This window comes from Triticum aestivum, chromosome 7B (assembly GCF_018294505.1).
Source record: "Triticum aestivum cultivar Chinese Spring chromosome 7B, IWGSC CS RefSeq v2.1, whole genome shotgun sequence".
Classification (NCBI taxonomy): domain Eukaryota; kingdom Viridiplantae; phylum Streptophyta; class Magnoliopsida; order Poales; family Poaceae; genus Triticum; species Triticum aestivum.
The window spans coordinates 724,922,238-724,934,868 of record NC_057813.1 but is presented as its reverse complement, the minus strand read 5'-3'; the positions used below and the strand labels follow the sequence as shown (position 1 = coordinate 724,934,868).

General features: G+C 47.2%; 1 protein-coding gene across 1 annotated transcript; it reads left to right on the top strand.

Moving 5' to 3' along the window:
* Nucleotides 1-6,183: 6,183 nt before the first annotated feature.
* Nucleotides 6,184-8,071, top strand: LOC123160554 (GDSL esterase/lipase At5g03610-like). The gene is made up of 5 exons (XM_044578361.1): nt 6,184-6,341; nt 6,533-6,769; nt 6,859-7,148; nt 7,240-7,516; nt 7,616-8,071. The coding sequence occupies exons 1-5, from the start codon at nt 6,287-6,289 to the stop codon at nt 7,858-7,860; spliced, it is 1,104 nt and encodes a 367-aa protein (XP_044434296.1). The 5' UTR covers nt 6,184-6,286; the 3' UTR covers nt 7,861-8,071.
* Nucleotides 8,072-12,631: the final 4,560 nt, after the last annotated feature.

The following is a 12,631-nucleotide window of genomic DNA, read 5'->3' as shown; positions in this document are numbered from 1 at the left end:
GAGAGGGAGACGAGGCGAGGCATGCTAATGTGCTGTACAGCGGCGGTGACAGACTGCACAATGCACAGGGTGAGGCTGACTTTGGTAACCCGAACACACCGACTGGACTAGTGTCAGGCACAGGGTGTTGTCACTTCACTGTGAGGACCAGATGAATAGTATTTTGACCATCAAGTGTACCACAGTTGTACTACTACTAGTAGGAACATGAATACTCCAGTACTGTATAGCGGAAATAGGTCTCCCGTGCTAGCATGCCTATTCACTTCATCCTCCAGGTATCATCCATATTGCGAGCAGAACCAAATTCTCGTGCATGCGGAAGCGCGAAGATGGGCCTTTGATGAGGATAACCGTGTACTCCCTCCGTCTAGGTGAGCGCAACCTAGGTGGCTATAGATTGGACGAGAAAGACCACCGGGACGAGCAAAACTTCCAACAACGACACTATTACAAATGGAAGCAAAATCAGCAATTAATACGTAGTTCCCGATGTTATTTACTACACCGGGAGTATTCGATTTGACAGCGGGAAGCGCAGTTGTTGATACGTTTTATGGGCTAGAGTGGAAATCATACGTTTTATGGGCTGACCATAACGGGCCGTATTCGGTGATGCTATGAAAATGGCCCAACAGATTAACGGTCCACAAACAGGCCGACTGTAACGACGGGTTGAATTTGGCCCACAAGCAGAAAATGACAGTAACGGGCCGTAAGTAAACGAATGCTGAAAATGAGCCCAAGAATAAATGGGATCTAGAAGGCTGAAAGATAACACGGGCTGGAAACGGCCCAACGGAATAACGGGTCGTTAATGGGTATAAAGTGATACACTGTTCATTACGGGCCAGTTTCACCATGGGCCGTTAATGGGTGTGAAGTGATACAGTATTCACTACGGGCCAGTTTCACCACAAGCCGTTAATGGGCCAAGAGTTACAAAGGGCCTCATATGGGCCGAAAGACGTCATGGGCCATACATGGGACAGAAGTGAAAATGGGCTGGAATCATATTGGATGGCCTAGATGATGCTACTGAGCCTAATTCAGATAGGGCATAACGGGCCTTGGGTTAGCGGGTTGTAAATGGGCTATATGCGAACAAGCCATTAACAGGCTTTCCATGGGCCGGCCCGCCACCTTTTGACCAAGTCAAACGGGCCGACCTTTTCACAGGAATGGGCCTTTGTTGGGCCGTGCCACATGCCGACGTATCATAGGTGCCTTCTGTCCAATGAGTGGATGACATCTGTCCCAACGATGAGCCGACACGCGTTTCCTCCAGCCAATGATGATTTTACACGTGGAAAATCCCCATTGGTCGGGGCTGTTAATGGGTTATCGGATCCAAAACCCGACCCGATAGCTTAACGGCGTTCCGTTACGGTGGATGCCACGTGTTGGTCACCCTTGACAAAAGCACTTCTGTGACGCGCGATTTATCGTCATGGAAGTGGACACTTCCGTGATGATAATTTTGGTAATGTCATGGAACACTTCTACGACAGCACAGGTATGACTATCTTGATTCTGTCATAAAATCATCATGGATGTACATGCATGACAAAAAACGCGACCTACTGTGAGAAACACGTATCATCACGGAAGTGTATTTTTTTGTAGTGCCCCCTCATCGCTGCTGCCACCAATATGCACAGCCACTTGGTAGTCCTCCAACCAAGTGTCAGGCTTTGACTCTCCTGTGAACTTACTGACGCCAGTCGCCAATCTGAAGTTGTGAGGGATCTAAGCAGCTCGGATGGCTCTTCCGAAACACTCAGGGCTGGAAACATGGACCCTGCTTCCACTGGGCCTGTCTCTACCCAACCCTTCTCTGTATGCTCTGTTCCGGTCGACCAAACCTTGTACAAGGACTGACCTTGCGTCGAACCCAGGCTCTCTTGGGTCGACTGGAACTCTACGGTCATTACCATACGGGCGCCTGTCGTCATACCGCCGGGGCGCGTACGACCCGTGCCTCGGAAGGGGTGAAGGCACTCAACGGTGATTGTCACGGGCGTACTCATGATCAAACTCTCTATGAGCTCTTCCCGGGTGCCGATCTCGACGGTGATCACAATCTGCACGCCGTAAAGGCGACCCAGGACTATGTGTCGACTGAACTGTATCTGCCCTTACTGACCTGCTGTGGATCCTATTCCGCGACTAGGAAACGGCGGAGTTCAGCTCTCCTACTGCTCGGAGCAGCACTTGGATCTGTTCCAAGCCCCTCCCAGCTTTTGAACGGGACGGCTGAATAGACTCTGCTATACATGCAGCAGCTCTAAGATTCTGGATCGGGGTGCGGTATACCTAATATTCCGGCGGAAACAACTGCCTCCGGTGTCGACTAGATTCGCGGATCACTCGACGGGCGCGTTCATCGAGAGAATGTTGGAGGTTCTCCAGACGCGCGCGCTCAGCCAGCGTGGCCAGGCCCGCGACCTCCAAGGCCCAAGCCTCGGTGGTTTCTCCTATGATGGGGGTCTGAAGGGCCTCCACGTGTGCAGCTCCTCCCTCTGCTGCGAATTGAGAGTTGGGGCTCATACTCCTCGTGGTCGAATGACGCGCCGCCACCACCGCCGTCACCGCCGCTGCGACGGAAACCGGGCGGGCTGCGACGAGGGTCAGCCATGAGAACTTCCGCCACGGGATCACAACTCCCGCGCTCGGAAAAAGTATCCACAGAGCCAGTCGACAGGTCGACTGGGCCGTAGGGAAATTCGTCGGGCTCGATCGCCGCGACTTGTGGGATGGCCGACTGGCGAGCCAGCGCATGTTTTACCCACCGCTGGAGCCGCGACCGACCGGGTCGCTTGCGGCGACGGCCAGCGAAGTGAGTGGACGATGCAAGGACCGACCGATACAGAGTCGATGATTGTCGTAGGAGAACGCCGCAGGTACTCGGGCGGAAGTGCGATGCTCCGTGGATCGGAAGGGCCTCAAGTCGAGGGGGGCTTCTTGGAGCCAGTCGGAGTCGTCAGCGTCGAAAGTGAGTGCTCCGAGTCGGAACTCATGGCCCATGACCAAGCCGGCGGCGGAAACCATGTCAATGAAGATCGGAGAAAATGCAACCTCGCCGGAAGTCGCTAAGACGCGTTACCCCACGGTGGGCTCCAACTATCGTGGTACTAAGTCTGACAGTAAGAATAGGGGGTACGTAGGAGGAGGCAAGGACGTAGCTACAGCGAGGTTGTACACACGAGTTTACGAGTTCAGGCCCCTCTCGGAGGAGGTAAAAGCCCTACATCTCGGTGCCCTGAGGCGGCCAACTGGAATATAGGTGTGTGTTGTAGGGGGTGCGAACCCTTGTCCCAGAGGAGGGGGGTGACTTATATAGAGTGCGCCAAGATCCCAGCCATCCTCCGTTACAGGGGTTCAATGTACATTAAGATATGGCGTTACTAGTAACGCTAGCTATAAAGTGTTATAAGTGATCTTTAAGACTACGGAGTGAACGCTTGACCCGTTGCCATCCTGGGTGACTCTAGGCCTTCTGTACTCCGAGTGGTTTCCTGAATGGTCGAATGACTTCATAGGTCGAGTGAAGTTGGGGGTATCCGAGTGAGGTGACTGGTCGAGTGGATTACACTCGATGGCTGCAGTCGGTACTTCTTGCTATATCTTGAATGTCCTTGACTTTAGGGTAGTGAACTTGGGTAGGGCGTATAGGTCAGGCCTATGAACCTACCCTAGGTTAATGGCATCGTCAGTAGGACCTGAGAAAACGAGCCAGTGGTGAACTGAGGAGAGTAACTTTATTAACCCACTCCATTGGAGATGCGATACTCTCAATACTGTATGGTGGGATGACTATTGTCTTAATGTATTCCAAAGCTTATGTAAGCAAGATGCTATCCTATAGAAGCGATCTTTGAAGGTACACACCTATATGAGCCTAACTCCTGGTCACAGCCTATGAGATTGGGTTAATTTCTAGCAAGCTCATGAATAGGCCAGGAGTGTGACTAATATGCTCCACCCGAGGGGTTAGCCTTCGACAGTCTAGTACTCCCTCCGTTCGGAATTACTTGTCGTAGAAATAGATGTATCTAGACGTATTTTAGTTCTAGATACATTCATTTTCGAGACAAGTAATTCCGAACGGAGGGAGTACTAGTAAGACATGCGGTGAAACTTCTTTATGCCAAACTGAATATTCAAGACATAGTCCATTGTTCAGTTGTGAAGGAGCGTAGCTAATTGCTCTAGGTGGAGCTCAACCTAAACAGGTCTCCACTAACATATTGGTGTATCAAAACACTATTTGGAACAAAGGACAATATGAGCCCTCGAGATCTGGTGGGGGGTTGTTGAAATCTTATGGTCCCATCTAACAATATCTGAAAATCTCTAAGGGCCCATGTGGGTTATATGGCACTAGGGGTGGTGGGAAGTTTAGTCCCACCTTGCTAGTTGGAGAGGAGATGGACCTCCTTATAAGGGGTTCACTTTCACGTGCTATTGGAAATTAAGAAGAGAAGAGGCCCTTGCATGATCCTCCTCCGTCGCCGCCCGCCACGACGAGTCGAGCCGAGCTCACATCTATGCGCTTATTTTTGTCTGTCAGGAACGAAGAATCATTTACAGGTGGACCACGATCTGAGACATCAGATCGTGGGTTGTTACCGACTCGGACGTGGGCTCACCCCACGTCTCTCCACACGGTTGCACATATATTTGTGGGGCGTCTGCCAATCCTAGCTGTCACACCCAGGCGTTCCATTGCTGCTGCTGCAGCCGGCGACTCCATCCTGTCTGCCGCGTACACGGTTGAAGGGAGAGCAGGTCTCCGAAACCCCGCCTCTCCGGATCCTCTACGGGAGAGGGGCGATTAGATTTTTCGGAAGCGACTAAGGGACTGCTCGCCACTGATCCACGGCTTCCTCTACGTCTTCGTCATCACCATGTCTCAGTCAACCGAGTGGCCCGTCTTGCCACCGAGAAGCTCGAGGCCGAGAAGAAGGCTGCCGAGGACGCTGATGCTGCCACCGCCGCCGCTGCGGCCTCTGCCTGGCCGGTCGGAGGGTATAACTCGCTTATCCCGCTCATGTTTATTCTACATTAGCCGTACTAGCATTATGTGTAGAAGTGTCTACTGTTTGCGTATTATGTGCTTATTTAAATCGTAATCAGCATGTCGTTAATTCTGTCAATACCATGTTCATGATTATTTCTAGGATTAAATTAATCGAAAAATTGCCTATTTACTCAGCAGCAGCGGCCACCAAAATACTTGTGTTTCTGTGTGTCCCTTGTGAGCTGCAAGAGGAAGAAGGAGCTGCTCCGATCAGCCCCAACAAGAACTACTTATCCGACATCGCTGCACTATCAATTTAGCGAGCAGTTGACGGTGGAGGGCGCCGCCATGGTTAAGGGGATTTAGATTCTCGATGAAATGGGACTATCCAAGAACAATGACGGGGGCCACTCCTGTGGTGTCGTGTTGGTTGGAGAATGGGTGTGTGGTTTTCTGTTGCTCAGACTACATGATACCCCTTATCTTTGTGATCCATTTCTGCATCGCAATCCGTGCAGACGCATTTGTCTTTTTTGTTTCTCTCAAATGACATAACATATAAACTTTAAATTTTGCAGAACAACAATACATTCTAAACTACAATCTGAGAAAAAACTTTCAGATTTTTTCATGCATTTTAAATACTTCAAATAATGTTTTTAGTCAAACAAAATCTCATTTTGTATATTTATATCAGACTAAAATATCTGAAGGTTTTTTCACACATTGATATTCTAATGTTGTTCGATCAGCGAAGTTTGAAGTTCATATGTTGTTTCATTTTAGAGAAACAAAAAAGAAAAATCTTCACGTTGTAAGTTAGTTGAAGAGTACAGATCTCAAAGTAAAGCTGGAGGGTTGAGAATAAGAGGTACCATGTAGCCTGAGCTACAAAGGAACTTTGCGATGGGGCGACCATCTAGAAGGAACAATGGGCAGAAAATTCGTTATGGGCAAATAAAAGAAGACCGGGATGAGTACGTCAGGAGGTTAAGAGAATCGTGAGGAATGCATGGAACGTCAACGAGATTAGGTCGGCGAAAGACATGCTCCAGCGCCTTCCCCTCCAAGTTGATCGTCCGAGGTAAGAAGTTTGAATCGAAGTTAACTGGAGCAGGACACTAAGGTACACGTGCATTCTTCCTCCTACAAATATAGCCCTACGCCCACACCACGATCCCATCCCCATCCCTATCTCCCTCCCTCTCCATCATCTCCTTTCTCGCCGGGCGCCGGACGGCTGCCCCCGCAGGCTTCGCGGCCATGAAGCTTCCTCCGGCTGTTGCGTGTCTTCTCCTCCTCGTCGTCGTCTTTGCTGGTATGCACGGATTACATACTACTTGCTGCCATGTCTTCCTTTTGGATGTTTGTTGCTAGCGTGCCGCCATGTCTTCGTTTTAGTAGATCATATCTGTTGCTAGCGATCACTTCAAGTTCAATCTTGCCCGGTTCTTCATGTTCTTTCAGCATGCACGCACGATGTACTGACATGCTCGATCTATGTTGCAGCTGCACGTGTGGAGGCCCGAGGCACACCTTCTTCAAAGCGGTCGAAGAACCAATGGTCCAGCATGTTTGTCTTCGGCGACGACTTTGTCGACAACGGCAATGTTCCAAACAACATTGGTGAAAAGACATCACGTCAATGGAGCTACCCATACGGCTCCTATCTCAACACTCATTATGCTACGTCTCCTGTTTTGGCCGGGCGCTTCTCCAACTACAGGATGCAATCAGATTTTATCGGTATGATGTACTCATATGTTATTCAAGTATATACATCAAGATGCATGCATCCAAAATAATCGTTTCTATCTACTGCCTTGTCCTTGCAGCAAGGATGTTGGGCCTCAATGAAGCCCCTCCAGCGTACGAGCTCACATCAGATCAATCTTCTGACTCATCTGGCATGACCTTTGCTTTTGGGGGCGCTGGTGTCTTCAAGGTGAAGACCAAGAAGGTGCCGACCCTTGCCGCACAGGTTCAAACTTTCAAGAGGCTTGTCAACGACGGGGTCATCTCAACACATCAGCTTCACCACTCCGTCGCGCTCATCGCCATCTCCGGCAATGACTACATGAGCAACTCCGACTTTGAGACCGGCTTCTACACAAGCTTCGATGATGTAAGTAGTACCTAGCATACTCGCACATACAAATTAAAGTCAATTAATTATACTGATCTCCACCTTACTAATTTACTTCTCCTGCATGCAGCTCGACACTTACATCGGAAACGTGGCGACTGAGATCCTAGATAACGTGGCACAACTGCAGATGCTTGGGGTGAGAAAAGTGCTAGTAAACAATTTGCATCCCATTGGTTGCACGCCTTTGCATACTAGTTCGAACAACTACACCACATGCGACCTTCTTGGCAATTATGGCGCGTCCGTCCACAACAAGTATCTAAAGCAAATGCTTGACGAAAGGGATAACGTTCACATTCTGGACCTCTACTCAGCCTTCACTGACATCGTCAATCACGCCCCTGGTAAATACACATATATGCGCATTGATGTTGTAAGTCAAATCTGGTTCCTTATGTATGAATTCTATTATGTAACCATGCATATATATTTTGTGCATGCAGGTGGAGGATCGGATCAGTCCAAGGATTTCGATGGCAAGCTGACCCCATGCTGCGAGAGTACCGATGAGGGAGGGTTCTGTGGAGAGCGTAGCCATTCAGGGAAGCGCCTGTACGACCTATGCGAAAATCCCGACAAGACATTCTACTGGGACCAGACACACCCAACACATGCTGGGTGGGAGGCTGTAATGAAGGCGCTGCAACAGCCTTTGACGGAGTTTCTCGATGAGGACTACATTGCATAATGCATCAGCTTGATGGCTAGCTAGTTGGCGCAATATCTTTTAGGTTGGCTGTTATAAATAGGATCCGAGTTTAGGAAGAAGGCTGTGAGTTTTTTCTACTTGTGTTTTGATGGAGTTTTAGTCTAGTACAGTACTCATGAATATTATAGGTTAAACATGAACGGGTGTTAATTTCGCTTATTATTTTATCCCCTGTTAGTTGAGATTGAAATTCGGTCGTATATTTGAGTGAGATATAGCGTGCGTGATAACTCTAATCAGTAGGCATTTATATGACTAGAGGGGTACGCGCGCTCTGCTGCGCCGCTCTTCTCACGGTGAGTACTTTTTTTTATAAAAGAAAAAGGTGGGGTTGCCTGCCTCATTTCAGGATTTTTCGAGATCGTCTGTGGTCCAAGTTGTCTCAACCTGGAAGTTGCTGTATTCAAGAGTTGCTGAATTTGCACCTAAATTTAAGTCTAAAGAAAAAGCAAAAGAACAAAGATGCACTGTTTGAATTTGCTGAAGTTGAGCTATGTTAGATAGTATTAAAGGAGCCTTTACTGAGTATACTGCATATCTCTTGAGCATCAATATAGTATAGCATGCATTCAATAATTAGCTGTGAGAAAGGAAAAGAACAAAGATGCACTGTGCGGAAGTACAGCTTTGTTAGATATCATGGAACATCAACATGCATGGGTTCAATAATTAACCATGAGCTTTACAAAATACAACATGAATTACTACAAGATATTCCTACTGCATTGATCCACTGTAATGTTTATTTACTCACGAACAACAATTTCAGGCTGGGGTACTGAAGTTATTTACATTGAGGTTATGTACAGTACTAATGGCTCGGGTGAGATCAGAACTACTTTAATATATGCTTGCACGGTCATCATTTCTATTAGCATGGATTACTTTTGCTATCATAATATATAGTTGCACTTCAAAAAAGTGAGATGACATTGTAAAATTAGTCACCTTTTCACGATCACAACAAACACATCGTCTAGAGACTACTTAATCTCTGACTTCAGTTCTGGATTAATGGTTGACTCGTCAGTGTTGGCAAGCCGGAAGCCAGGCTGCTTGTTGCTCACCTGCACGTCATGAATTAGAAGAAAGTGTAGCTAAGCACCATGAATCTAATTCTTCAAATGGAATCCTCCACCGACTCATCTGCAAGAATCAAAATATGTGGTTTCAAAGTTGGCATTGGGTGAATTTCAGCACAGGTAAACTTAGAGTAGAAGAAATGCAGGGCAATGCTGACTTGCCATTTTGGACCACATTGGCCGATTCATAAAAACAATAATTGTTTGAACAAAAAAGTTCAGAGTACTCTATTTCTCTCTACGATGGAGCATATACTCACAGAATCAAAGGTCTCAAGAGGCAAGCTTTCTAAGTGCCGCCTGATGACAACATTCCCTTCTTTATGTACAACTTAATGTTTGTTAGTCCAAAAATATCCATACCATCGTCAGTCAGTTTTTCTCCCTCTTCTTCTCTGCCACCTCATTGAACATCAACAATTCAGATCCTGGTGTAAGAAATGCTTCTAGAACCTACACAACCACACCAACATTAATATCCAAAATTTGCTGAAGTGTACATCAATCCTGGCAAAATGTCCAGGTTAACTTACCATTATCATATCGTGGATAGCACGTTGCCAACCAAAGATCAAAATTATACCTGGATACTTAGGAACCGTGAGAAGGTTAGGTAGAAAATCCCTATGCCTCTGGTGACAAATAACTTCGATCAAATTTAAATCTAGGTGAATAGGAATTTTTTAACTGGGCCATATGACTTTCTTGAAGTTGGTACAAAGAGAGTAAATATTGGACAACATTAAGCATGACTCAGAAAATTCACCTCTGGTCACTACTAGGGAAAAGCCTATACACAGAAAGTTACTAGTAGCGAGGGTTTTTAAACCTCGCTACTACTAAGTTGATAGCAGTAGCGCAGGTTTTTAAACCTCGCTACTACTAAGTTGATAGCAGTAGCGCGGGTTTTTAACCCTTGCTACTACTAAGCGGTCTCTAATGTGCCCCCCGGGACATGCCATAGTAGTAGCGCGGGTTTTTAAAACCTCGCTACTACTAAGTTTGATAGCAGTAGCGTTGGTTTTTAGCCCTCGCTACTACTAAGTGGTGCCATAGTAGTAGCGAGGGGGTAAAAAACCGCGCTACTACTAAAGGTCCCATTTTCAAACTCTACCCCCCCGAATCGCCTTTTCAGTTTTAAAAAAAAATAAAAGAAAATGATGGAAATGTCAAAAAAATAAAAGAAAATAAGTTTCCCATGTGATATGTGGTCTAGTTGTTGGGAAAATTTACAAATATGAATTTCGACTTTATTTGCAAAATCTCTCGAGAATTTGTAAAATGGGCATAACTTTTGCATACGAACTCGGATGAAAAAGTTTTTTATATGAAAAATCATTTACTCGAAAAGTTACATCCAAATTTAACGGGGGAACCCCGTTAATCATTTTCAAAATCCTCAAAAACCTAGCAGAAAAAAAATTACAGGGCTTTTAAGATCTAGAGTGGAAAAAATCGAAAAAATTTCAAACTGTGTGGTCAAACAATGGTCAAACTAATTATTCTAGAATATTAGTGTTACTAAATAATTATTTTAGTTTTTTTGAATGTTGGTCAAATCTGGTCAAACTATGGCCAAACTGTGGTCAAACTAATTATTCAAGAAATATTAGTGTTACTATTTTTTTAGAACAATAGTTTCAAACTCAAATAGTGAAATGTGTGACTTCATGCTCAAGCTAAATTCCTGAGGTTAATAGGATTGACATCTTACTATTGTCAGGAAAACAACAAGTGCAGACTTGGAAACGTGAAAGAATAGAACCCGAAAGTTAAGCGTGCTCAGGCTGGAGTAGTCAGAGATTTGGATATGAGGGGTGATTAGAGATTTGAGATTAAAATAATTCAGAAATTTGAAAATTAGGGAAAAAAATTTAAATATTTATTCGATTTTTTTTAAAAAAAATCCACGCTGGTAGTAGTAGCGCGGGATTTTACCCACGCTACTACTGAAGGACGTAGTAGTAGCGTGGGTGGCACCCACGCTACTGCTATAAGTTAGTTGTAGCGCCTTATTAGTAGCGCCGGCCCCCGTGCTGCTAATAGGCCCAAAACCCGCGCTGCTGCTAGGCTTTTCCCTAGTAGTGGGTAGAAGGCCAGCTGCATATGATGATAAGTATGTTTTCCTATAGATCATGCCACTGCAGCTCAATTAATAGAAAACTCAATTAATAGAAAACCACTGAACCAATCAACAAAGAAGTGAAGATATCTAGACCATCGGTTGCTTAGGCTGACAACCGAGACCCACTCGTCCAACAAACTCCCAATTCACCAAGGAGCTTTATTTCCTGGGAGCTTAGTAACTAGATAGATGCATCTTGCCTGGATGGCTTGCTAGGACCGCGCGTGGTCCCAGAAATTATATAGGTTTATGTCTCAAATACCGCGTGTGGTGCACACAAGGGAGATCGGCAGCGACATCAACACCCTTACGCTACTCTCCTCGAGCGACCCCGAGCGGTAGCCATCTCCTGCGCCATGCATGTTTGTAGGTCACGGTGGCATCCGGCCTACTCCACTGATGGCCATCCCAATCACAAGGCTAGGGCTAGGCGCCGGCACGCCGGTCCAAATTTGGGTCGGTCGCTTGGCAGCCGCCCGATATGACTCCCTACAGCCGGTCCCCAATCTGTTGGTCAAGGCTAGCGCCTCCGGCTGACTGTGCCCCTGGCAGTGCGCTTCCGGCGAGGGTAGCACATCGCCGCTTCCCCTCCTCACGACGCTGCTCACGGGAGCATTCCTGCACCAATGTGCCCCCAGTTTGAAGCACGCAGTCCAGCCCCCGTCTCCTTCAGACATGCTGTCGTAGCATCACATGACCATAGGTCGCAACGTCTCCCCTTTCCTTGCACGCATCTCGTCCAGCCGCCGGTCGGCTCGTGTCCCGAGGCACCCCCCACTAGCATCTCGTGCTGCTCATCATTGTGGAAGCTGTGCATAGATGTAGTAAAAACTTCACCGGTTGCAGCAAAATTCAGGTACGGCTGCAGCAAAAACGCTACCGCCGCCGCCGCCGCTGTCGCATGTCGCAGCTAAGCCGTGAATGATGTAGCAAACAACGACGTCGGTCGTAGCAAACCCGACAATGATTGCCGCAAACGTCGTCGTCGCCATCGCATGTCGCATCTAATCTGTGAATGTTTGTAACAAAAAGAGTCCGGTGTTAGCTTTCACCATAGCCGGTTGTAGCAAAAAACATCGTCGATGCCGTCGGGGTTGTTACATCATCATGAATGATGTAGCAAATGTCATCACATGTGGTAGCAAATGTAGACATCGGTAATAGCAAAAACTGATGTGGGTTGCAACAAAAACTTATTCGACATCGTTATAGGTCTTGCCCTCGCCGGAATTGGATGTAGCAAATTCCTCCAATGGTGGCAGCTCCTCCAGCGCCTAGTTCGAGCATCTCACATCAATGGTCGTAACATCTCTCACGATTCCAGTCGTAGCAGCTTTCGTGCTGGTGACGACCGAGCTCATCGTTCATAGTGATGATGGTTTGGAGCCAGCCGTTTCCACTGAGCAGCACCGGTAACCATGGTGGCACGATGTGTAGGTGGCCTGGGAGAGGTAGCGCTGGTGAGGGGGCCCTAAAAGGTGGGCGCAAATGGGGTTGAAGAGTGCCACGGCGGATGAAGGCAAACTGTTCGAGGGGGGAGTCG

What these genes read in the sequence shown, in the direction of transcription:
- LOC123160554 (XM_044578361.1), top strand. Translation starts at nt 6,287, where the DNA reads ATGAAGCTTCCTCCGGCTGTTGCGTGTCTTCTCCTCCTCGTCGTCGTC. An exon ending in CCTCGTCGTCGTCTTTGCTG is followed by an intron (nt 6,342 to 6,532) that starts GTATGCACGGAT and finishes TCTATGTTGCAG; the next exon opens with CTGCACGTGTGGAGGCCCGA. An exon ending in GATGCAATCAGATTTTATCG is followed by an intron (nt 6,770 to 6,858) that starts GTATGATGTACT and finishes TTGTCCTTGCAG; the next exon opens with CAAGGATGTTGGGCCTCAAT.